General features: G+C 36.0%; 1 protein-coding gene across 2 annotated transcripts in view; it reads right to left on the bottom strand.

The window, feature by feature from the left end:
• Positions 1-27,204, bottom strand: part of TDRD3 (tudor domain containing 3) — a 119,747-nt gene that overhangs the window by 16,402 nt on the left and 76,141 nt on the right. For both annotated transcript variants that reach the window (XM_064440773.1, XM_064440774.1), the window contains 4 exons: positions 26,210-26,366; positions 25,725-25,850; positions 12,212-13,050; positions 10,178-10,303 (listed from right to left, as the gene is read on the bottom strand). In XM_064440773.1, the coding sequence (XP_064296843.1) occupies positions 10,178-10,303; positions 12,212-13,050; positions 25,725-25,850; positions 26,210-26,366 (1,248 nt within the window). The remainder of the gene's footprint in view (positions 1-10,177; positions 10,304-12,211; positions 13,051-25,724; positions 25,851-26,209; positions 26,367-27,204) is intronic.

Genomic DNA, 27,204 nt, shown 5'->3' on the forward strand with positions numbered 1-27,204 from the left:
CTTAAAAACAGATTGTCCGATTTCTAATTAACTTTAAAATCATTCTAAAGACCAAAACCATTAACTTCCAATAAAACTGGTAACTTTACAAGGGACTTGTGACAATAAAGTGAGAGAAAGCCAAAGACAATTTGAAAATAATATTTCTTCAATCTTGAATCACAAATGAAAGGGAGAAAAATGACAAGACATATGAAAGGCGATACTCATTTTCTAACTCACAAACCAGAAAAATGACATTCAAGCTACATTCATTCTTTCATCCTTCCCCATTGTCTCTATCTCTGTCTTTCTCCTTATACCTCTTTCTAGGTATCCAGATATATTTTACTGAGGTGACAAAGAAAGAGCTAAAATAAGCACTTTATCTTCTGTTTTGCATGAGAAAGTTTTTGCTATTTAGACAACTCTTAGAAAAGCATATAGAAAACCTATAGAGCACCAAGAATACATCTTTAAATCATTCAAATAAATACAAAACAAAAACCCCAAAATATAAAGAGTATGTTTACACATGCTTTTTCAAATTTTTGTCTCTCACATTGATAAAGTACTGTTCTAGTGTTGACTTCTGGATACAACCATCAAGCTGGTGAACTACAGGATATTTAATCAATAGACACCAGGATCAACAGTAAGGTATGGAAACACTTGCATTGTTCTAAAACAATAACAAAAACCCAGGAAGAAAGTGAAGGGATCACATACACAGGAAATGTTTGGCCTTACTGTCTAAATGGATTTTTATAAAAGCAATAGACCTGAATTGGTAAGAATCTGTCATGTCTGCTCAAAAAGAAAATATTTTAATTTTCAAGTAAATTTTATCAAGAACTTTTAATTCAATCTGATTTTAAATTTCTTCTAATAGCACATGCCTGAAGAAATAGGACTTTGGCCACTTCCAGTAAGGAAGCTCAACTCCATCAGCCACAGGGACTACATACAACTTCAAAGATATTTCTTACCGACTGCATTGATACGCTGGTCTTACTCTGTGTCTGTAAAGGATATGCAGGATAAAAAACGGTGAAGGACTTACAGAGTATACAACTTCTTCTACTTGGAAGTCACAACCCCATAAGCATCTAGCTACATATGGGACATTACAAGCATTAGATAATTAGTACATGTGACATACGTGTGTATATGAGTATACACTACATGTACAGTACTCCATATGTAACTCTGATTTGATTTACATCAAAACCATCAATAGCTATGCTGAAGAATTTAGCTCTAGCTTCACTACAGTAAAATATTATTATACTATAATACAGTGGTGCCAGAAATAGCAATGTTAAATGTATTATGGAACCTACCGAGAGATTTACCGCAAAATCGTAACATTAATTGTCCTTAAAGGGATATAACTGACTTGCTGTATAGTACTGTATGGTTTACTAAAAAGCTCCTGACACTTTGAACTGCAACTACACAATTACTGTCTGTTGCCGTTCTATATGCAGCCAGAATAATTCCTACCCATTTATATAACATTTTAACCTACTATACTAGTGTCATCTTTCTCTCTTCTACTGTTTCTCAAATTGTATGAGATTTTGATGCACTGAACAAGTAAAACACTACATTCTACTTTCTAGCTCTGTACAAACCCTTTTATGCAACAAATTCAGTTAATGGTTTCCCTAATGCAGGTGTAGACAAATTTCAAAGTTACTACCAATTCATTAAAATAACCTTGCTGTAATGTCATTAAAAAACCCCAAAAAACCCACAATAAAACCTCAAAAAACCAAAACAAAAAACCAACCACAACCACCAAAACATACACAAACCATTTGTTTACCTTATTTACACTGATAAAAAGGAACTGATCCTTATGAGGGTGTGTCTTTGTCTCCACTAAACACACATGGGCCACAAATAAGTATGTTCAAAACTATGGTACATAAAACTAGGTGGCACGGAGCTACGCCACATCATCTGTTGCTTCTTCATTTTCAAAATAAAAATTTCAAGATTACCATTCCCTGAGCAGTCTTTTTTTTTATATAATGAGAAATAAATTAATGAAAATCTTTTCTGTCGACTTCCACTATCCAAACATAAGAAGTAAAATAATTTTACATTTTCTTGGCCAGTTTTTGTACAACTCTACAATTAATTCTTCAGGGCCAGCAATTTATCAACTAAAGGCTTATTACACATTAATTTAAGATACTGAATTTATAATAAATGATTCAGTAATCCTGAAAAAAATGGATATATACTATTAACATTTTTAAATAAGATTTATCTAATTTTTCCTCTGCTGAAAATAAGAGTTGCAACAAAAGCCACCAAATTTCAAACACAGCTAATTTTTAAATTATTCTGTTAAGACAATATACATCCTGAATTTTGAGTGAAGCAATCAACATTAGATACCAAGTGACAGAAAATTTGTAGATTCTTCAGAAGAAAAATCAAGAAATGGAAAATAGAATCACAGAATCATAGAATCATTAAGGTTGGAAAAGACCCTTAAGATCATCGAGTCCAACTGCTAATGTATCATGCCAAGCCCACCACTAAACCATATCCTCAAGCACCACGTCTACCCTTGATTTAAATACCTCCAGGGATGGCGACTCCACCACCTCTCTGGGCAGCTTGTTCCAATGTTTGACAACCCTTTCGGTGAAGAAGTTTTTCCTAATATCCAACCTAAACTTCCCCTGGCACAGCTTGAATCCATTTCCTCTCATTCTAACACTAGTGACCTGGGAGAAGAGACCAACACCCACCTCACAACCTCCTTTCAGGTAGTTGTAGAGAGCAATAAGGTGTCCCCTCAGCCTCCTCTTCTCCACACCAAACAACCCCAATTCCCTCAGCTCCTCCTCATCAGGCTTGTTCTCTACACCCTTCACCAACTTTGTTGCCCTTCTCTGGACACGATAGACGGATGGACAAGGGAAAGAATTGCATACTTAAATCTGAGACCACTAAAAGCAACACAACAGTTAACTTGGAACCAGACATTTCTTCGTACTTCATTGCTTTTCTTCAACTCTGAAAACAAAGCACTCTGTTTTGTAAATAGACTACATTCCAATTACATTTCAATAAAAGTAGGATAATGTAAGCCTGGGGCATGATTATCCCATAGACATTCTGCTAGCTTATCTCTTCCCCTTAAGGGTATTATGCAGGTTATTCATACTTGCAGTAATTCCCTGTGGCACATATTAAAATAAACGTGCAACTCATCTTGTGAGGTTTGTGCTTGAAACAAACATACTCTCCTGCAAGTTGTCATTGTGTTCTCAACACAGCAAAAAAATAATGAATTTAAAAAGTTCTTTAGAAATACATATTAAAGCCATTCACACCATATCCCTTCTATTAGTGGAAGCTTCTTTGCGTTGAATAGTATCAAACTATAAATATTTAAAGGTTTATTTTCAATAATTTCTAAAAGAAAGGAAATACACGGAAGCTATATGAATAACACACAACCAGCAGACACGTTGAATTCTCTCAATTCATCAAGAAGAAAGCCACAAACTGGAAGTGGAAATGTTTTCAACAAAACACATACATTTAACAAAAAGAAATCAGTAACAGTAACCCCTTACGTGCCATAAGGAGTAATACTACTATAAGGAGTAGCTGTGCCAGTTTTTGGAAAAGAGCCGTAAATTAATGGTCTACATCCCTCTAACCACATACAACTGTCAGCCCTTCCCTTTCCCCAGCATTTTGGTTTTGAATAAATAAACTACTCATACAGGTTTTTTTTTAGAAAATCAAGTTGATGAAGACCTCTGGAAAAGTCTAGTTTATGCTAGTAATACAGGCACAGTCTTAAACATATAATGATAAAGAATACTTGCATAGACTGGGGGGAAAAAAAAATCAGCATTCAGTTTCTTTGCACTAAGTGCACTTGTAAGCAAAACCACACGCTGCCATACAGGGGAAAAAGTATTTGCTGGTTTGCTGGACTTATTTTAGTATACAATCAGAAAATTCTGCCACCAAACTTTCAGAAAGAAAACACAAAGAGATACTAGGAGGAATTACCTAATGCTTTGCTGTTATGGGATGAAACCGTATCAAAACCTAAAAGGGAAGCAGTGAGTTTTGATGACATTTTAGGTGAAACAGTGCTGTGTGCACGCACTCACCTATGGCAAAATTTGGCATGCAAATCTCCAATGTCAAACACACGCGTGCATATTCAGTAAACAAATGCCTATTTTTTTTGTTCAGTTGGTTGTTCACAAGTAAAATCACAAATTTAGGAAGTGAAACATGGCAAATGCATTTAAGTAAGTACAGAGAAAAATTTTAAACAAGTATAGCCCAACAGCTAGTTAAAAGTTAAAAAAATATAACAAACCAAAACTCCTTACAGGTGGCACAGGGACACAGCTATTTAAAAAAGGTCTTAGAAGTGAAACTGGCCCATGAACTCAGAATAGCTCCCTAAAAAAACAGAAAAGGGTATCTTCATTTGAAAGTCAGGACCTCTACATTACATGTATGCTGTATGTTTACATTTTAAAATGTGCTGAATTGCACCCACTTTTTAATTATTAACCACCATTAAAAAAAAAAAAATAGACCATGTGATCTGGAATCATACACACATACCCTGTTACAAATTAGGTTTGTCAAAGCTTCTCTTCTGTGACACCAAGCCAACAGTATCGCCTCTTCCCTAGAAAGGAAGCGGTCAGGAATACTATGCCAATCTATTGGAATACAAATCTATTAAATGTGGACCAACTCACAACACTGAAATGTGAAGGAGAGAGGAAATCAGAAGAGAGAAAAGGTGATGGAAGGAACAGTCCAGACATTTTTACACATCAAACTTCTTTTACATACTCAACATGTTCAACCTCAACACACGCAATACAGAGAAATCCAAGCATAAAATCCTTGAGAAGTCTCACAACGATAATCCAAAGAACTTTCACCACATGACTACAGGATCAAACACAATACTTAAAACAGATTAAGCTACGCTATCTCAAAACAAAACTGCACGTCACTTTAAAGGGAAGTGTTGAGTGAGGAACAGACTCAAAATAAACAACCTGAGGAGCCCATATGCAGTCTCCAAATAATCATCATCGCATGCAATTACATTTAATAACAAGGGTAAGGAGAAGAACAGTATAATGCTCCAAGTACCCTGCTTTAACTGTCACAACTTTTTTCAATAACTACCAACTCCAAGAAGAATGTGTCCTTAATCTGATTTGTACATCTGGCAATAATTTGCAATGGTATTTCATAGTCTGATGAATATGAAAAGCTCAACTGAAAGACTCAAGCGTATTTTGCAATGCCTAATGATACAGACAAAAAATTGAAAGCCATTGTTTTACATCCACTTAGTATAAATTAGCTCCTCTCAACTGAAATTCGCCTGCTTTTACTTTATTAAAAAGTAGAATGCAGCTCTTAAACCACCTTTAAATGTCAGTTATTACATTTGACCTAAGGGCCAGTAACTTTCAGAGTATCAGTTAAGTTCTGATCATATGTCTATGTTCCAATATGGAAATAAATAAATTACATAAAGAATTATCCTGAGAGAACCTGAAAGTTAATTCTGAGTAAAGTCAAAAGATGTGATGGAATTTAAGGCAACATTTCCAGTAAGTAAAAAAGTCTTTTGTAAGAAACTTAAAAAGTTTTGGATAGACCATGGAAGTAATTTTTCAGCCTGACAGGACAGAGGCAACTGAAATCACCACATATTGGTGCACATCCCAGCAAAATAACTGCCTAAATCTAATGTATTTTAATAAATCAGAAATATGGCATTTTGTGGAAACTAAAATCACACTAGTAAGTTTTTAGATTAAAATGAATTAATAAATACGCACCACCACTTAGGAAGAAGGGTAGTCCAAAATACTCAGCCTTCATTTAATTCATTTAGTCAATGAGTAATTATGAACTGTAAAATTATTCTAGAAATTTTTCCTAACAGTACAGAAGCCAAAGAACTAAAGACATCAAATTCTTGTCTGATTCAACTATTTAGGGACATTTTTTTCTACAGTAATCTTAGAACCAGTTAAATAGACTGTACAACTCTTAAAGAGCCTTCTTTTTAGTATAGGCAATGAGGACAGAAGCTAGGTAAGAGATCCAACCAAGACACATTTACCTACTTTAGCTACTTCACTATTCAATGGGAAAGACTTCCTGCCTGACACACAGCACAAAAAGATCACAGCGTGATGCCAAGGCTGTCCAGGCTGATGAGCCAGAAAGAAGTGGCACCCAATCCTTCAAGCAAGTATTTGCCTGCTGTAAATCAAGACACTGTAATGGGTTCAAAACCTCCATAAAACACATAGGCAAAAATCTTCTCCAGCTTAAGAGGCAGCTGTAAGCCTTTCCAGTTAGTGGTTTTCAGTGTTCCTCTTTACATTGCTGCAGAGATGTTCAAACACCTTCAGAAAACTCAGTTTACTTCTTTACTTACCTGAAACAGAACAAGTATAAGAAAGCCCTGAATTATAGTTTAATTTAAGATAATTCAACACCTGTAGAAGCAATTAGAGCTCTGTGAGGTACGAGACACAACACCACCAAATCTGAGTTCTCAGATATCTGCTGGCATGAATTAACCATCATCCAAGACCCTTCGCTATCTTCTTTCCTCAACTCATTTACTGCAAGAATGAGTTGAGGAAGGAAAGCTGCAAAGTGGATTTTCATTCTCCACAGAACGGAATAGATTATTGAAGAACCAGGTTTACATGCACCTTAATAATACTTTTTGCCTTTAGACAGAAATACAGTGCAAGATACAAGAAGAAGGAACTAAGCTGAACGACTGACTTAATTTCATAATTAGTATTTTTAAGTGAGTTACTGTAAGCAAAAAGTTCATATAAATTCAAGCTTGTTTTGAGAGCAGGCAGAATAAGGCCATAGCATATATAAGGTGGGAAAACGACAATCTTTATTCCCGTCATATAATCATAGAAAACAAAAGAAAGAAGGGTAATCATAATGTAAATGGCAGAACAAGGCCTACCACATGACTAAGGAAATGCAGAATGGAAAAGAAAAACAAGGACTTGGCTCCAGGGAAAAATGTCACAAGTACTTAGGCTACACATTTCTATAATTTATTAAGGAACGAAAATCCTACAGCTGAGAGAATAAAATTAAGTTTAAATTATTATCTCTATTTTTTTATTATTTTTTTTTCTCCACAGAAACTATTACGCGAGCCAGGAAGGCCCTTAGTGTTCCATGCTTTCAGTTGTTAGAATAATCTTACATATTTAACAGGGAAAAACCCAAGCAGTTCTTATTTCTACAATGGTTTTTCAGTGAATGTTTTCATGGGGATTATAGTATTTTCGTTAAGCGACCCCTGCTACACTGATGGAAACAGAAGGATACAGTATTGTAGTGTTACATACAAGATGCTTAGAATAACTCTAAAACAGTGGAATCCAAATGTAATATTATTATTATTAAAAATATTTATGAATTGCAGACCTAAGTCATATTTTGCAAGTAATAAGGAAAAACCCAGTTATAGTATTCTTACATATATTTACATGGGTATTGTACATGATGATTGAAAAAATTCCCCACCACCTTTTTTATTTGCCTTATCTACAACACAGCTTTATCTTCTATATTCTGGCCATCAGAAAGATAAATAGCAGCATGCTAGGTGTCAGAGGGACTGAAAACTTACAAGGACTCAGGGCAAACAGGGTGAGGGACAGTATACAATCAGTTATCAAGGAGTGTCAAGATCGTCCATTAACACTTTATCCACTGAAGTGGAAAGCACAATGTATCCTGAGACTATCACGCAAAAGAAAGAACACCAAACAAAAACCACAAAACTTGTTCTAATGCAGTGCAGTTCAATAATAGAGAGTTAGCAGAAATAGAGAGTAGAATGATAACCGGGGGGGGGGGTGGGGGGGGGTGGGGGGGGGCGTGCAGGGAGAGAAGAAGAAATTATAACTACTAACAATGTAAATCATTTTCATTATATAATTATCAAAAACAATAAAAAAGGTTGCCAAAAGTAGACCAGAAGCTCAGGTGCTTCAACAACAGGTCTTGTCATCAAAATCAGGTCACTGATGTTTTTGCTGTATTTTCAAGTGATCAGGTGAGCTACTTTTTGCTTTCTTCCCAATCCCCACTCCCCCCCCAGTGCTGTCCTGTCACCAGTTTATTTTTGTTGGAAAAAAATTTGAATTTAACATAAGTGTTAAATTCAAAAAAGTGTGCTGGAGAAAATGGTAAAGATTCAACAATTTTAACACATAGACCAAATTTATGGCTTTAAGTTAATTCACTAAATCTTTTCCTAATATCAACTGCTCTTTAAAAAATGAGTCTGAAAAACTGGCAATACGCGGACATCACAACTAACATACAGTATATTTCTATATTAGTAACAAATCTTAATTCAGACAACTAAGAAAGACTTAGCTATCTGGAAGTTACCTGGAAGGACTGAAATAAAACTCAGCATAACACTTCTAATAAAACAAGTTCATTGTTGCTGGTAACATCGATCAGTGAAAGACAAGTATATTAATGAAGTCAGTTTAAAATGTTTTGTTCTCTTATAAAGAGGAGATATCACAAAGTTACTTAAATCTTATGACAAAGAATTAAGCAGCATGAGAACTTCATTTTGCACTAGTTTTATATGTTAACGTGAACACTGTATGTTAATGTGAACACTGAGACAAAGCAAAGTGACCAGCAGTGTTCAGCCTAAAAGACAAAACTGAGTATCAGAGCATGACTCCAATAGCTCATTAAGAACTGCAAATAGATAATGAGGACTAGAGTTAGCATGATGCTGCATCCTGACTATGCTACTTCAGCAGCAGAATCCCCTCTCCATACATTCTCCCACCATCTGGTGTCAGCTTTAACAAACTACTACATCAGACAAATGAAACGGGGTGGGGGTGGGGGGGTGGGGGAGTTGCCTCAGGTTGGGAGTTGCTTGGGGGGGTGGGGGAGTTGGTTCAGGGTGGCAACTCACTACTAGATGAACTTGGTCTTAACACACGTTTAACACCACTGTTCTTATACAATGAGAGCTAACTTTCAGAGGGTTAGAGTAAAATAAAAGCCACTGCTCAAGATTGTAATCTAAAGTGTGAAGAAAAGGCTGATTAACCCAGAAAAATGGTCAAAATAAGTGCAATCATACAGTATGAAACGAGCGCCTTACAGCTCAGCTATTGGGATAAAAAGAAGGGGGTGGGGAGAAACAGCAACACATCAGCGGTGAAGAGCTTTAGATATCTTTTTAAGTACAAAAAGGTCATCCCAGAGGCCCTAAGAGCATCTGAGAGCTACAGCAAGAACACAAGTTAAAAGACCACTGGCAGGAAACAGTAGTTGACTGTTCAGCCTCTGCAGCAGTAGTAATATGGCTATATGACCCAGAAGTAAAAAGCTGAAAATAAGCAGAGTCAACTAATCAGTAAGGAATCAATATACAAATAAGAATACTTTTTGTGCAGCTTTTTACAGCAAGAGTAAACAGCAAAGAATTGTGCAGTCCCAATATTTTTTAAAATCAAAATGTACCTCTTTTTCCATTCACAAATAAAGCCTTTTGAAATTTCCAACTTCCATAAGGCTAATACATTCTAAACCTCATAAACAGATTTTGAGGCATACATCTCCACCACAACATTTGGCAAAGAAGAAATCATTGAAACAAGAATAAAATGATGATACCAAATCAAGTGATACAGATGTCTATTTTTAGCCATATAATCACAGGTAGTAAACACCTTCAGAATATATATTTTAAAAGACTGTTTCCTAACCTTTACAGAACAACATACAACATACATGAAATAAAACAGAAAACTGTGTTTAATAGAGTAAGCAACAAATTTTAGAGAGAAAAATATGCATAAAGCTGTTTGGCTGACAGGTCAATTATTAATTTTCAAACAACACGATTGATATTTACTACACAGGAAAAATACCACACAATAATACACTTCTATGAATTTTCATATAGACAACTAAAAGTTGAGATTTTGTTCGTGTATTCACTTAACTATTTTTCTACACATGCAATTAGCACTCTCTGCATGATTAGGCATTAATTTCTGAAGGGTTACATATTTTGTACAGACTATGGAGCTTGTATTTTTTAATACAATTTGTTATAACATACCCACGTGTCTGCATGAACAGGCCTGATGTTGCTGAGAAGCACCTCTTCATAATTTCCATAATCACAGAATTTAACAACTGCAGTTGTCCCAGAAGAATGGAGAGCTTCAACTTCTGCCCGGTAGAACTTAAAAGAGAAATTTTCAAAGGTCATAAAATACTACCTGAAATACCACAAACAGCTTAACAACTACCTTTTCATATATACATATGTGTGTGTGCACACGTGTGTGTATTTAGTCTTAGTCAGTACTATATTTTGAATAAGATTTGTACCAGATATTAAACCAGATGTATTCAACTTCCACATGGTAGACTGTAAGGACATGGTAGAATGTATTCAGAATACTCATTGAGAAAATATGCAGCTTATGAAATTAGACTGAACATTTAAAAGACTTGTTTTTATTTCTCTGAAAACAGAACAAATTCATCACTAACACACACTTTTGTATACAGAGAAGTGTTACTGTAAGACTTTCTTAAAAAACCATGTATCAGTAAGTGCTTATCAGCCATATACACTGTACATACTAATTGGTACCAATTTTAGCACATAATAAAATATGATAAGAATATGATAAAACCGTCCCTTCAAAAAGTCCTTTTTCTAAACACAAAACTTGATTTTGTTGTCATTTATGCAAACACGGATCGGCTTTCTTGAAGATATTCAATCACTTTTATCTTACTGAACACAAAGAAATCACTGCCTCCTAACACTGTTAAGCTCCGTACTGTATTTTATCATCACATTTCAAAATTGTCCTAGATGTGAGCAGCAGCACTTATTATAACTACCAAAAAGCCAATAAACCTCAGGAAAATCCATTCTAATGTGATCAGTACTTTTCAGGTAACAATCTGGGATTACCTCATATCTACTTATTTTGCAAGTTTCATACTTCCCAGAATTTCAAATACAAATATGCTTCTCAAAATAGGAAACCATTCCAGAATAAGCCATTATATTTCACAATAATCCATCCAAGCTGCATATATTCCTGTTTCAGAGAGTCAGCTCACTATATGTTGCCAGTGCCAAAAATTTTGCAAGCCTCATCTGTTTTAGTCATACAAACAAAAGAGAGAAAAATAAAGTCATGCTGATGAGCTAATTATCTATGTTCTGTAAAGAAAGACAAAAAAAGGAAAAAACCTTAAATAAGTAACATGAAATAAGCAACAAAAAAAAGAGAAGAGGGTGGGAATAAAACCTATTCAAAGAACAATAATATTTAAGGTAGTTCTCAGATTATCGGAAAGGGTCAAAAACTGAAGAAACTACCCAAGACGAGTGCAGAGAACTCCTGAACAGATAATAACAAATCAAAGAAAATAGCCTAAAACTTTTCTAGCAAAGGAGAAGATGAAAGTGTCTTGCCACAAGGGTAAGAAGAAGAGCTGAAGAGGAAGTATTTAAACTTTTAAGGATCAGTAAAACAAAACTATCACGCAGCTTAATTAATTTGTTCCACAAACTCTTCAGCTAATAGCTAGTGATAATAAAAAATAAGCCTTTTGCCGTTTCTCTTCTGTGATGATTGAAATAAAAGAGTTTTTTAAACAGCACTGTTCTTGCAGACTCTGGACTTCCCTTGTGCTAGTAAAGGTTGCATGCTGACTTATTCTAGAGGAAGGCATTACACCTCTACCATTACAGACTAATCTAGATAGCGCAGCATCCTGTTTCTTGTTCCTTGCAAAAGAATATGGGCACCTAGATCCATATTCATGCCTTCAAATTTTCAGCACTTAAGTCAAATGCTTCGGTTAGGAGCTTAGTCATCCTACAACCCCACCTAAATGACAGAAACGATCACCTTCAAGATGACTTAATTTAAGCACTTGAAGTTTCATGCAATGAATACAAGTGACATAAAAAAACAAAATAGCAAAAGAAACTGGACAAGAAGCACCCTACACACCTATGAACAAATCCTTGTATCTGTGCTAGTGTGCTAAATCTTCCACATGCATGTAAGAAAACGTTAAAGGTACAATCTAAGATACTTCTCATTTGGCAAGGGCATACCTTGTTGTCTTCCCAGTAAAGAGCAAAACATTCATCCCCTGGTCTCCAACTTTTTCCATATTCCATGTGAAACGATGGTTCTAATATTTTCTCTGGTTTGATGGGACCAGATCTCCTTTTGGGACCAGTGTTGTAATACAACATTTTATCATCAAAAGATGGGATCGTAGTGGGTCCTGATGATTTGATAGGTCCTACTCGTCTTCCTTTCTGATGATGGTCAGTATCTCCATTTGGTACAGCATTAAAATTATCAGTTCTACCAGGATTTTGGTAATCATTACTAACACTAAAATGTTGCTCACTTTTTACCAAAAAGGCTTCACTACTAATTGTTCGTGCCTTCCTATCACAAAAATTTTCAGAACTGTGTATTTGGTTTTCCCTTTTCCCACGTTTCTGGTTATTGTTGTCTGTAGTATCTTGAGCAGCAGAGGTCTCCTTGAATTCTGTGAAAGACACCCCTTTTCCTACTCTGTTTTGCATATTGTTATCCCTTTTTTTGAAAGTAATATCACTCTGGTGAGTAGCTATGGGATAACCCAAATCCTTTGGCCTATCATTTCTAGGATAATGTCTGTCACTTTTATTTTTTTCATCTGTCCAATGTTCTAAAGAGTTGTGCCTTTCAGGACCTCTGTTTCTTGGTAACCCACCGCTTTCCAAAGCCTGCCTTGAATTCTGAATATCCCTTTGAAAACGAGGGGGTTTCTCATTCCTTGGTTGTCTCATGTCACTGCGAGAAATGTGTCTTGAATGATTCTCTTTGATGCCATTCTGTTCTGCATTCATAACTTTGTGCTGTACTTGATGTGGTGGCTGAAATTGCAATTTTGGTTCTACAAAGAAAAAGATTATTTTAATTATTAACATATTTCACACAAACATATTTTAGAAATAGCGTTTGAGACCCTAACTGATGAAGCAACAGGTACATTTAGAAAAGTATACAGTATCTACCTTCGTGATACAAAAACGGAACTGTAATTCCTAGTTATGGGAAAACATACACTACTCTGGGCTGTACTTAGAACCAAACCACCTACCAGTATGAGAAAAGCTGGGCATAAATTTCCAGGAGATTACTTATTTCTCCCTAGGGACAAGAAAAACTCACTTGAATAATAGCCATTTAAGACAGAAAATTAGAATTCCAACATGGAGAAAGGAAGAGGGAGAAAAATAAGGAGGAAAAAAGGAATACTTTTATTCTGAATTGAAACTTTCTGTAAAAATAACTTGTCAACATAAAAGGCAAGATAGAAGCCAAAAAATGAACACAGCTGACAAACCGTAGATAACAGGAATAGTAACAAAACCCAGAACTCTGGACACACTGATCAATGAGCTGTAACAGGAACCACTCAAGCATTACCTTCAAGAGATTCAACCAGAACTCCAACTGATGAGAAGAAAAACAAGATTATTGTGGATCTCATAGAAAGAGCAAACCTGCTATGGGATGCTGGGAAGGAGAAGAATTGTTGGGATCTGTGAAACTTTTTAGGGAATTCACCTTTTTTTTTTAGGCAAACATGGAATTTTTAATGGGATGTTTAGGTGAAGAGCCAAAGGAGAGGAAAGATGGAGATGAATCCAGGAGGAATAAGCATGAAAAAATAAAGAAAGAATGAGATTAAACAGGGCAGTTGCAAGTAAGCAGGCTCCTGGTCAATACACTTGCCAGGCCAGCTCCTGCAAGAGATCATTGTAGCCTGCCTCATGTCCTTATTAAATTCTGTTTCTAAAAGTCTTCTGTGTGATGAAGTTCTTTATTGTGTGTGTGAGGGGACATGTTTTTAAACCTGCTAGCAAACTTGAGACAGGATAAACTGGTAAGTGGGACAAGAAAGACCTGGCAGCTGAATACTGGCAAGACCATTGGTCTGAAGGCCATCTAACAGAGAGGAGAGGTCTGGGGCTCAGATACTGGGCAGACCTATGTATGTATGCTCATGTAACCCTCCTGCAAAATTCTGTCTGTACTAGCCAGCAAGCTGGACAAGAGGTGTCTGAGGTGAGTACCAGAGGTCAAGGGTCTAGAGGGCCAGGAGAGACCCATGTGAGTGTGTGCACTGGGAGGCTGGGTATGAGATCTGCTAGCGGACTTGGAACCTGATTGAAAAGGAAAGCATAAACTCATTGGTGTGATTCACATTTATACGAGCAATGTTGTGTCATGTGGGTGCCTGCGAAGGTGCCATTCTCCCTGCCCATGTCCATCCATGGCAGTTGGCCACGTGTGTGCTGTGTGCATGAGGCTGCTGTGGGTACACATGCCTGGTGGGACTATGCGCTCAGGCTCTCTGCTGCCTGGCCCGAGTACACTCCTATAGGAAAGAAAAACTAAGAACTTCAGTTTACATGTTAGCATGACAGACAGTGAATGCTAATCCCTGACAAAAAATGCATCAATTTTCATAATTAATTGCTACATGGTAAGAGTTAAAATTAAAAATGTAAATTTTAGCCTAAAAATATACTTTCAACTATCACATTATTAATCATAGCTCACAGAATTTTTATCAATTTAATTGACTAAACTGGCTAATAAGACTCTAGTTTTATTTTTACATGCACTTGATTTACCCTAACTTTTAGAAGTCAAGAGGTTTCACTAAAATGACTTAGAGGTTTGGGTTTTTTTGTCTGTTTTCTTTTTTGAAGTGACATAAGCATACATGAGGCTTAGCATGTTCATAATCTTGATAACAATACATCTTATTGCAAAATTTATGACTTGGAAACCAATAATGTTTTTAATGCATTCATATGTAAATATATATTACTCAGAAAGAACCACGAGTTTAATAAATATTCATTTTCTTTTTAAAAATTAATGACTTTTTAAATCTTGTAGCATTTAATTTTTATTTTTAGATGAAATCCTTCAAGTTTAAAAGTACCTCTATCTCTTCCTTCACAGACGGAACATGAAAATACTGGTTTTCTTCATTTTGTATCTGTAACTTTTCTGTAAGTATCTTTATTACACTTTCCCACCTCTGTATAATACACACCAACCTTCTACACTTCCTATGGTCTAGAAAGATTTATCTTCCTAATTAATTAACAGTCTTTCTTCATGACATTCTTAATTTATACCTCTCCTCCTCTGGTAGTAAAATCCTTGGGCTTCCACTCTTTCTACTCCCAACCTGAACTCTCACATCTCTTCCTCATGTTAACTACACATGAAGTGATTAAACTGTTTTTTGACCTGTGAACAGTTACTGCCTTGTATAGACCGTTAAAGATGTGCATAGAATTCTGAGATACTTTGTTATAAATAATCTTGTTTAATATTTTGTAACATGAAATTCATTAAACAAAGTCACTCGCACAAGCGAATGTAGTTCCAACGGTAAAAGTAGAAATGGGCTAAAGTCTAGATTGAGCATGTTAATATTTCACTAGTTGGCAGGATTTCAGGATTGACTTCAAATTTGAATGCTTCTTCTCAAGGGCTGTCCTTTGACCTTTTTCTAAATGAAGACATTTTCTGAGCCAAGACAGGGAGTCACCTCAGACAGTGTCTAGTATATACAAGGACTCTGTACAACTGCAAGATTTATCCCCAGTGAATCCAGAGCAGTTATAAAACTTTCGCCAAAGCCTTGAGGGAAAACTGAAACATATTCTCCATAGAAGAATTGAAAAAGTTTACTGAAATTTCTATTCAATTTCATAGCAATATAATAAGTAATTTTAGCTATTGCCTAGGTGCCTTAATGAAAACAGCTAGTTTTACTAGACAACAAAAAAACTGGATATAATAGATCTCCGAGCAACCTACTTCTGTCACACAGCTGCAGAAATCATCTCTTCCTACCCTTCTTCCATCTTTGACCTGCTTTCCACTAAAAAGTTACAAGCATTCTCACGTGAGATAGTATTTGCTGTCTTTAGAAAGGCACTATTAATCTTCAACATCTAGAAAGAAATAATTCAGAAGTCAAATGCTATTTATCTACTTATCAGAAATTACCTGTAAAACAGGACTTCAAAAAGTTTCATTTAGAGTTATAACCCACTGTCCCACAAAGAAGCTTGGAGATTTAAAACAAAGGTGACAGCTAAGAAAAAAAATAGCAACACATTTAAACATTGGCATGAATAGCTCCACCCAGAACTAAACACTTAGGAAGATCTCCTTTTTTAGAAGGAACAGAAGTTTCAGCAGTACGTTAATAACAAGGCCATCTGTTGCAGATCTATTTAACAACACCAAATTTCTAATATATCAGTTGCAAAAGCATGATGATGTGCAAAAGCAGGACTGGATGATCAAATAAATTATTTCTATACCCAACATAATGTGATCATAATACAAAAGCAACAAGATGACTAGAAAGAGTGTTAGAACTTTAAGTTACAGAATGATTTTTAAATAGTATGGGAAAATTAATTTACTACTAAATGCTAGACAACATGGAAAGAGACTACAGAATTTCCAAATAGTGAACATAAGCATCTTTTTTCTAGGTCTATTTATTGTGACATGCAAAAGCTGTTCACAAAACACCTGACATTTTTCTACTCTAACCTTAGGAGGTGTAAAATTTAGTAAACTGATGTCTTCTGCAAAGATGCACTTATTATGCTAAAAGCTTCCCAGGGGACTACATCATGTGCAACAGCCTTGAATAAGCAGGACACCTTAACCAATTGTTTAACAACCAAGCACAACCCATTCACAAATGGAAACTGCCAAATAACAGTAAATGTTACTTTGTCAATAGTAGTCAACAAAAAAACCTAGGAGATGAGAATATTACAGGGTCTTCATGAATTCATGCTGTCTGGCCTGATCACCAAAAAACTGACGGGAATCTAAAGCTTCTATTAAAGAAGAAGTTAAGTGATGAGGGATATTATTCACAGATTGTCTATTGCAGCTGCTGTTACTCTTGCTTCTACTTTTTCTTGCTCCACCTCCAACAATTAGCTAATGTTCCTGAAAAAGTAATAGTTCCTAAAGGGCAGTAACAAACAAATATTACTTTGGCATTTAACAAGAAGATTTGGGACGCTGTTCTGTCAAACAGCGAGAGGCATCAGCCCAGTCATCATCATTTTAACTCGACATTTGGGAACATGGTCTGGAAAAAATCCGTTTCAAAATTAATGACAAGGCTTTTGTTTTCTGCTGGGTAATTTTAAGATGATGACTTGAGTTTCTCAGTTTGAAACCATCACTCAGTTATTGTACTCATTTTAGTTTTTATATGTGATGACCCAAGATGACTGTACAGAACCAATCTTATTCCCTTGCTTACAAGAAACCAGCAGGACCTGCTGCAGCTGGAAATCCCAGCCAACACAATTTAAAAAGCACTGCTCCATGCACAATGGAATTTATGTAGTACGGTTTCCTGTAGCGCTCTCCCATGGATTTCATCATGTTTAATAATGTGGTTAAACTCAAAAACAGCGGCCCTTGCCACATAGGTGGCAATGATTTGGGTTTCTTCTTCCAACTTGGACTATATTTTTATGTAACTTTATGAAAGCATGTCTTTGAGACAGCTACACCCAGGGCATGTTCTATCTCACATTGGCCAAAAGATTAAAAAATTAGAAGGAAATTAATAATATATTTGCACACACTACATGTCATGGAGTGAAATTCCAGTTACTCAACAGCTTTGTCAAGTTACATAAATATTAATATAATTCCTTCTAAAATGTAATAACACTGGGGAACTGGAACCTGAGCTCATGTGTCTGCTGAAACAAAATAAATACAAGCTGAGGAGGATGATGACATTAATAAAGAAGTGGCAACCCTTCCCCCCCAAAAAAGACATTCTGCCATTGCATTCACTACAAACTTGAATTTACAGGAATAAAGGACTGAAACAAAAATTGATAATTTTTTATTACTCTCTAAATGTTTGAAATTTACTAGATTTTTCTCTCATATTTAAAGAGAAGGTACTGACAAAATAAAAGTACAAAAGTCTCCTAACATATGTCACCAATGCTAACATAATGCTACAACAAAAATAAGTTTGATTTTCTTGATATTTACAATTAACACTGACTGAAATTCAATTTTTAGAAGTAAAGCTACATAATAAACATGACTATTTCATAATTCAGATTCCTTACTGTCAACAGTGCACTGTGTTTGCTGAAAACAAGGCTACTAAATGGTAAATTCCAAAGGTTACAGATTCCTTTTAACTCTAAAAGGTCAAACTCTCTACCTCCCAAGCTCCCTCACCCCCAGATAGTCAAATAAATTGTGTGACAAAGAACAAGGTCAAGGAAGGCCTAGGAAAACAAGTAAATTTTTAATTATATTCTATTACATTACCAACTTATTTCAAACCTTTAACTTCTTTTGGGTATACTCAAATCATAATAGACTAAAACAAGAAAGAGACTGTTGAAATTAAACCAGATGTACTAGACCCAAATTGTCCAAACAATATATTACCATATAAAAACAAAACAAAAAACCCCCCACACACCACACATCCTGATTTACCTCAAGCATAAACAACTAAGCAGGAGGAGAGAAATTTACATCTAAAAGAACAGTAATGCCCTGTTTCTTTGGAGTTCTTTGGACGTGGGTCCCAAAGAGTCTGGGTGCATGTCCTTCTGCTCGCCATAAACGCTTCCTCTCTACTAAAGTTCTATTTCTTCTGAGGGATATTTAGGTGAAGAGTTAATGAGACAGTAAAAAAACCTCTGCCAAAGGCAATTCTTTGCAAACCCATCTACACAGTGCACCCCTTTTGTTACTTATCAGCTGCAGACAGCACTGGCGGTGGAGAACATAAGGGTAACTGCAGCTCAACTAAGTGGGATGCTCAAGATGCAGCAAGTGGATATAAGAGACCACATTATATTGATGTTATACAGCACATTTGAACCACTGCAAGAGTATGGTCTGTATTTATGGGGTGTATATTTGAAGAAGAAAACTGATAAATGAGTTTGTTGAGGAAAGAGAGAAAGTAGACCGGATAAAAAATCTTTGATGAGAGGCCAGAAAAGGTCAACCCACACAGCTAACACAGCTGATAGATAAAACACAGCAAGAAACAGAGACTACAGCCTATTACTTTCTCCCTTCTCCTGAAGTGGCCCTATTAACAGACTACACAGACATGCTACCTCTCACTTGCTTTTTCTGTGATCCCATTAATGCTGTAGTTTGTTGAACAGGAGGGTCATTTTAACAGGAAGAGCATGAAGTGCCCTCCCCAAGAACAGACTGTCTCTTGGGAGGACCGAAGAGGTAATTCTGCACAATCTGAAACAGAAAGGTTTTGGCCTGCTACGTCCTGGGTCAATGCTCTAACCAAAATAATCATGCTTCTAGCCCATTTAATAACAAATAAATATATAAATCTTTAAAAAGTTGATCTTTGCTTGAGTCTTTCAAACACATGTCTGCCAAAAGCTTTTGTGGCTTTGGATCCTGAGCAGATGGAAGCACCAGCCTGTTCTCAGTCCCTACGAACCAAAGAGAAAATATCTAAAATATGCCTGGTTCTCAGCATTTTGTCCATTATTCCTTAAACTGATAGTCACAGCTCTTGGCATTGTTTTGTTCTCCCTGATAATCCTTGTGTTTACTTATTCAAGCTGGCAAAGTTGGATTAATTGTTCCTCATAACAAAACAAAAATAAGGAGATTAATGGAAAAAAACGTATGAGTTCGGTAGCAGAAATAAGTCAAGTGTAAGCAAAGGCAGCTAATTGTCTACTATTTTTGTTATCTCTCACAGTCAGCAGGCTTCTCTCCAACCAAAACTCAATCTACTTAATTTCAACATAGAAATATTTTCGTTGGTGTCACCAACCATTCACAGTTAAAAACAAATAAATCTGCAGTATAAAACTATAGGTTTATTTCTTTGCATTTCATTTAAATAAAGTATGTTTACTATATGCTATGTTTTACAGTTAAAGAACTAGCAGATCATGGAGTCAGGTATTCAATACTTTTGACAGCTCTAATTACTTACAACAATTTTTCATTAACTCTGTGTTGTGGTTTAGCCGGCAACTCAGCCCCACACAGCGCTCGGTCACTGTCCCACTGGTGGGACAGGGGAGAGAATCAGAAGGGTAAAGCTCGTGGGTTGAGATAAGAACAGTTTAATAATTAAAATAAAACAACAACAAAAATGCAACGGAAAGGAAAACGACGAGAGGAAAATCTGGGGCTGGGAGGGGGGGGAAGGGGAATGAACTACCAAAACAAACCACACGTGACGCAGCCACACACCACCCACCGACCCGACACAGCCAGTCCCCGAGCCGCAAACTGCCCCCCCTGCACCAGCTGCCCCATTAATGTACTGGTCACGGTGTCACATGATATGGAATGAACATCCCATTGGCCAGTCGGGGTCAGCTGACTTGGCTGTGGCCCCGCCCCTCCCAGCCTCCTGCCCACATGGCAGAGCATGGGAAGCTGGAAAGGTCCCTGACTGCTACAGGCGCTACAGTGAAGAGAATTGACCCCTTCTCAGCCAAAACCAGCACACTCTGAAAAAAGCAGATGACACGTACAAAAACCTCACAAGACGCCACTTACAGGGCAAAAGACAAACACCTTACTTATAACTAATTTGTACTTCTTTAAAAAAAAAGAAAAAGCTTAATGTGCCATCTTAACTCTAAAAAGGAACAGAAGTACCTCCTAAACCAAATGCAAAGGTGTTTAAATTTGTAACTATTTTTCTATTTGGTCTAAATCCAACTATGAAAAGGTACCAAATCAAAGATAACAAATTAAACAACTGATCTGCAGTTTCTGTTCACAAATGGAACCACCTAGGTCTGGTTACTAGGTGGTTACATGTTACTACTAGGTTACAGAAGTGAATTTAGAAATCCTGAACAGTACTGAGGTCTCAGGTACAATTAGAAACACTAGATAAGAAAAGCAAGGAGGGATGTACAGAGAAAAGCAAATCAATCCTCTGTGTGCTTGAAAAGAAACAATTCTTCTTTTCAGACACTTCCTCCCCAGACCACATAGGCAGTTTTTGAAGAAAATGTGGCAAGGCACAGAGTTAAAAAATACCTTTCTCAGTTCAGCAACAGTGCCTTTTGGTTTCGCTTCCACATAGACTCTCAGTCATTTAGAAGAAATTACAACCTGTCTGAAGAGTATAGAAGCCTAATGCTTGTGATAATGATAAATATGGCCATTCCAGGTAATCACGTGCCTCTGATCATATGCATTAATGTAACAGTAAGGGTGTGCTCATTTTTTCAAAACCACTACCCTGATACAAAGGCCATTTCTCTGAATATGGGGGGGGGAAGGGAACCAAACCACAAAATGAACCAACCAACTAAAAATAAACCCACAAACCACCCTGGATTTTGAGAGACCATATGGGACAGCAAGGGGCCAGAAATACTGCACAGCAATCAATCTTCTTTTATATTGAGTGGAAGCTGTACTATGCCACATATAAATGCAGAAAAACCTGCCTGCCTGGGCCCTCCTTAGCACAGTTAATATGCAGAAAAATCAATGAAGAGACCTTATTCTTTGCTATATAACATCACATATTTGAGTTGCTTCTAGCAGTTTCCCTGATGTGTCTTTCATTTCTGACCACTACTTTTTTAGTACTAAGAGGACTACCTGTCGCTACTGCTAATAACTGACAGGATCGAATGAAATGAAAAAGGTGCTAGTAATATATATCCTGTTTTCTGCAAACACTCAGATGCAGACTTCATGACAAGAGAGTTCACAATGGTAAGTATAATCACTGCAGATGCATCATCACCCTACAAACACTGTTAATGCATCATCTCAGCCTGCATAGAACTTAAGACAACTAATCATTAAGAATTTAAGTGAGATTTTCAACCACAGAGGCATAAAAATGATAGAAAAATAACATTTTCAACAAATGAATTTTTAAGATGTGTTTGAATTCATCAGACTGCATGGTTCTCTCAAACTTGGCAAAGAAAAAAACCCATTTTTAACAGACAAAAAGCCTGCAATTCAGCATATGCCTATGTATTTCTTGAAAAATCCTTTTGAAGTAGACTTTGCAAGATAAATATAAAACCTGTCACAGGAACAGAGGCACAATCCTGTGGGCTAGTCACGTTCAGTAGGGAAAATAAAAACTAAGAAAATGCAACTGAGCAACCACTGTAAAGCCCAGTGACTTCCAAATTACAAAGTACAAGAACATGTATTATTATTTCTTCAGAAGGAAAAAAGGCAGAAATAGTTTAAAAAGAGGGTTTTTTTCCACAAAATAAATCAGAACACTTACTGAACTCTTCAAAGATACTAACAAGTTTCTTTTCCAGAAAAGCACGGCTCAGGAATCAGTACATCAGATTGCATATTGCTCATTCAGAGAATGCCAAAAAAATCCAACATAGTGTTAAAACACACAAAACAAACCCCCATGTGTCATGTTAGGAAATATGCCAGAGCTTTTGGCAACTGAAGGAGTACAAAGCCTTTGCAAAGTTTTCACAGAATTATGTTTTTCTTCTTATGACGTTTATGGGATCTTTTTATTTTAAGGGAAAAAAAAAAACACAAAAGCAAAGACTATCTTTAAAGCACAATATTGAAGATTATAAACAGAAATATGTATGCTAATATAACAATTTTTTTTACTCACATAACACTATGCTTTATTACACTGCAGTATGTTGGCTACATACATGTACCAAACCCAAAGGATCATAACCCCCCCCCAAGCAAACACTACCAATCAGCAATATCATTTTAAAAAAAGCAATTCACACATTTCACAATTCTTACTGTTATTATTACTACCTACCTACTTTAAAATTGCTGGTAATAAGAAAGGCATATCTCTCACAGGGATTATTTATATTATTTTTCCTTTAAATATCTTTCAGTCACTTTTGGTAGCCTTCTCTAATCTCTCAATTTAAGCACAAAACTTATCCAAAGAAAAATCAATGTTTGTAATGTGAGAGAACACTACAACTGTTTTAATTTCTTTTCACTGTAAAAATCTGACTCATCTTTGGTAAACAAAATGAGTTGCCAAAAGGTATCTCTCAAGCATAACTCCCTACACATGCTTTTGAAAATGTGATTATATTCATTACCTGAACAGTTTACAAAATTGTATCAGCGAATGCAGAATGCTTGTGCATTTGAAAAGTACTTTCTTTAAATATTTTAGGTTTCTGACAAAACCACAGAAGACTCCTGATATAAATGTTTGATCTACAACTCACTTTTTTCATAAAGAAAGCTACAAACTTGTGGCTACTCACCATGAACAACATACATAAGAAAAGGCACTCTAACTTTTTTGTTCACTTTCTACAACCTGTTTTAGTAAGACCTAGACCTAACTAAAATATAAAACAATATTTGGCTATTCAAAACCACTTGTTTTGCAAGCCAAAAAAGACACTGTTGCAATGAAATTCAACCAAGGTACAGCAACAAAAGAGTATTTGCTATCAAATGAACTATAGGCTATTATGTTTATAATCAAATGCCTTTCCGTTCATAGTTAAAACTTGGCATGTTATAAAAATGTTTACTGAACTAAAACGGCTCACAGTGCATCTAATTCTACCAGCAGCAGCAAGAGACCCCTGGGTTTGCTAGCAGGGTCACTAACTCCTGAGCTCATCTGTTGAGGCAAGTTTTCTATGACAAAACGTGTGTCCTTTCTCTTGGCTGCTGCTGCTTCCTCTTTTTTGGTTAAAGGCATCCTCTGTACAGCTCCAAGAACTGTATTTCTAGACTGCTGTGTTTCTTTCCACCTGGATATGGTGATTTTTAGTTGCTACAGGCTGCAAAAAATATTCGAAGACATTAATGGAAAATGCTATGCTGCTTATCCAAGTAGCAACTGTAAATCTGCAGTTTCAAACATCCAAAAGAGCTAACAAAAATAACTCTTGGAAAAAAAACTATGCCATCCATTTAATGGAAAGCAGAGATAGTCCTAATAATTCTCACAGAAAACTGGGATTTTGATGTACTGACAGAGTATACCTGACTTTATGTTTTCGTTTTTAATTATGAGACTCTAATAATGAGTTTCTAATAATGACTCTCAAACACAACTGACCCTAAATTCACTATTTTGCTATAGCAAAAAAAAATTACAAATATTTACACATTTTTGATACATATAAACTACAAACAAAAATAATACATTCAACAAAAGACCTCTCACTCAACTAACTAGAGTGATGGGGATGATGTTCTTTTATTTCAGATGCAGGTGCCTACTGACATTACTGCCTTTCCCAACAGGGCAACCTGTTTACTTTCATATCCTACAAGGTTTTTTGTTGGTTTGTTGTTTTTTTTTAATCCCAAATCCAGTGAAAATGTAAAAGCAAGATTCCGTTTTTAACAGTTGACAAAGACTATTTTGGAACTTAAGTTAAAGAGATAATTGCATACAAATGCAGTCACTCCTTAAATATGCTCACCCCTTAGAAAACTCCAAAATATCAAACAGTTCATATAAACTAGTATGACCTTTTTTTCACACTTCATGAAAAGTGTCATTTTATAGGGAGAAAAAAATTACAACTCCATCACAAAACCTTCATGTTAAATAATGGAAGAAGATATTTTCATTTCATGTTGGCTACCGAAACACCTCCAAGGCCATACCCAAAAGAAAAATTATCTCCATTTATTACTCAGCTTACCATGAGTTTTACTTTAATATTACAGCAGCCTCTAGAGACCTCAGGATGTATGAAGTTTCCTCTTTTTTCTTTTAATGCATCTGTCTGTCAAAGTTTCCAAAGTACTGAATGATTTAGACCTAACAGACATCCTGATGCATAGACTATATTCTTGCATGGCTTCTTAAGAAAGAAAAGTAACTAAAAGGACATTAAAGAAAAGTTCCAGATCTTTTGCATTAAGTATGAAGGAATATTTGGCTTCCCTCTTTCTAAATCCTACCTTTTCCTCAGTCCTTACAGTTATTAAGCAGGAAAACTAGGAGAAAATAGCTGTTTAATATTTTACAGCAGCCAAAAAGACTTTTTTCCCCTTCCAGATAGAGAGAATACAAAAAAAATTAAGATCACCACAATTACTAAACTCCTAACTGATCAGCGCACAAAACATGGTGTTTATAAACTGAGGAAGGAGGACCGTGGTTATGGCTTTTTTCTTTACATACTTCTGAACAACACAGAAGTCCATTAAAGTTATGAAAGCCTTTTTCAGATTAGGTTAATAAACTGGGATTTAGGTAACCTTATTTCAAAATTACTGACTTCTAGACATCTGAGCCTGAAATAAACACCCTGAGCTCTTCTATAATCAAGACAGAAGTACAAATGACCACAGTGTGATTTATTTGATCTTTTCCTGAAGGAGTGGAATAGCTCTCTAGCGCTCCTTAGTTTTTTTTATGACTGACCGCGGAGGAAGTTCTAGGAACCACCTTTTAGATGACAAAGTTAGGAGGAAGAATTCCACCAACACTGTCCAATATTGGTTCCAGATACATTGATCTCAATAACTTACCCTCTACTGTTAGAGTACCCATTTTGGATTCCAAGAAATCAAACAGTGTGCTTGGTGCAGACGGTCTGGCATTTCCTAGCTCTTCTTCATCTTCAGGTCTTATTCGGCCTCGGCCCTTCCCTTTACCTGTAAACATCAGAAGTTATTTGTGAGTAGGGAATGTGTAAAAAAATATACACAATTTTTTTTAATTTGATTTATAAAATGTTTGTATTTTCTATCTTTAAAAATTCTATCACGGACAAAGTAGATACCAGTATTTTCCATTTAAAGACATTCAAGTCTGACTTCAAATTCAAAAATTTTGACAAGAATACAGAGCACAGAGGCCTTTTCTACGTATTTGTTTTCAGGTTTGCAATGCATTCTAACTTGAAGGAAAAAACCATGCATATATGCCCTTCTATAACTACATTAGTAATCTACCACACACAAATTCCTTTGCTCATAAACACTGTTTTAAACCATTTCTTTGCAACTTTTACCTCGAGGTGGTGGTCCCTGAATGGGTTTCTGTTTACTGTTGTTCAGAAGGAAATTTAATGCCGCCTCTAGGCTGTTACTGTTATCCATAAGTGCCTGTCTTGCTGCTTCTTTGCTGAAACCCATCTCCGTTATGTGTTTTAGAGCCTTTTCATCAACCTGAAATAGAAGGCACACACAGAACTAATCATAAGATACAACAGAGACTCTATAAAACCACCAGATTTGAGTTTAATTTTTCATTAATTTTTAATGAAACACTATTTTGTATTTCATTGATGATAAATATTTCAGTTTTAGATAAAATCTTCACATATGATCTCTCATAGGTCTAAAAAATTGGCTAGTAGATTTTTTAAATATTATGATGATTATTTTTAATTCATTAGCTTTCAGTTCTAATATTATGTGGTTTCAAGCACAAATTCCCCTAGTCTACCTCTTCCTTCGCTGTACACTGGAATAGTATGGTAGACTGTAATATTCCTTCTTTGAGATGAAAACTGAAGGAACCTCTCAAAGTATAAAAACTAGCCATTTATTCCAGTTTGAACCCTTTCACAACTTCTACAGACAACAGAAAACGCAGTTATACACTTCTTAGAACATGGAGAAAAGATAATTGCTAAGAGTTCTGTGGAAGAAAGCAAAAAATACAATGTACATCCACAGAAATACGGGCTTTCTTATTCTCAGCTATATAGAGCAGGATGACAAAAAGGCAAAGCAGGAATCACAGAGCATTAATTACAGAAAATAACCTTGTGTCTGCACTGTGCTTTAAAGCACTCAAGTGAGAACTGCCTCTTCCAGTGCGGACATCGCTACAGGCACTAAACATGAAATGGGACTAGGCCTTCTGTCCTTCCTCATCGCGTACCCAACAAAATGATGCCTGTTATCCATCTTCTGCAACAGCTGTAACCACATACATTCTTAACTGGGGTGCCACGAACATAACATTTTGCCTACAGGTTCCAAAACAGCCATACTGTGA

The sequence above is a fragment of the Phalacrocorax carbo genome, chromosome 1, assembly GCF_963921805.1.
Source record: "Phalacrocorax carbo chromosome 1, bPhaCar2.1, whole genome shotgun sequence".
NCBI classification, from domain to species: Eukaryota; Metazoa; Chordata; class Aves; order Suliformes; family Phalacrocoracidae; genus Phalacrocorax; species Phalacrocorax carbo.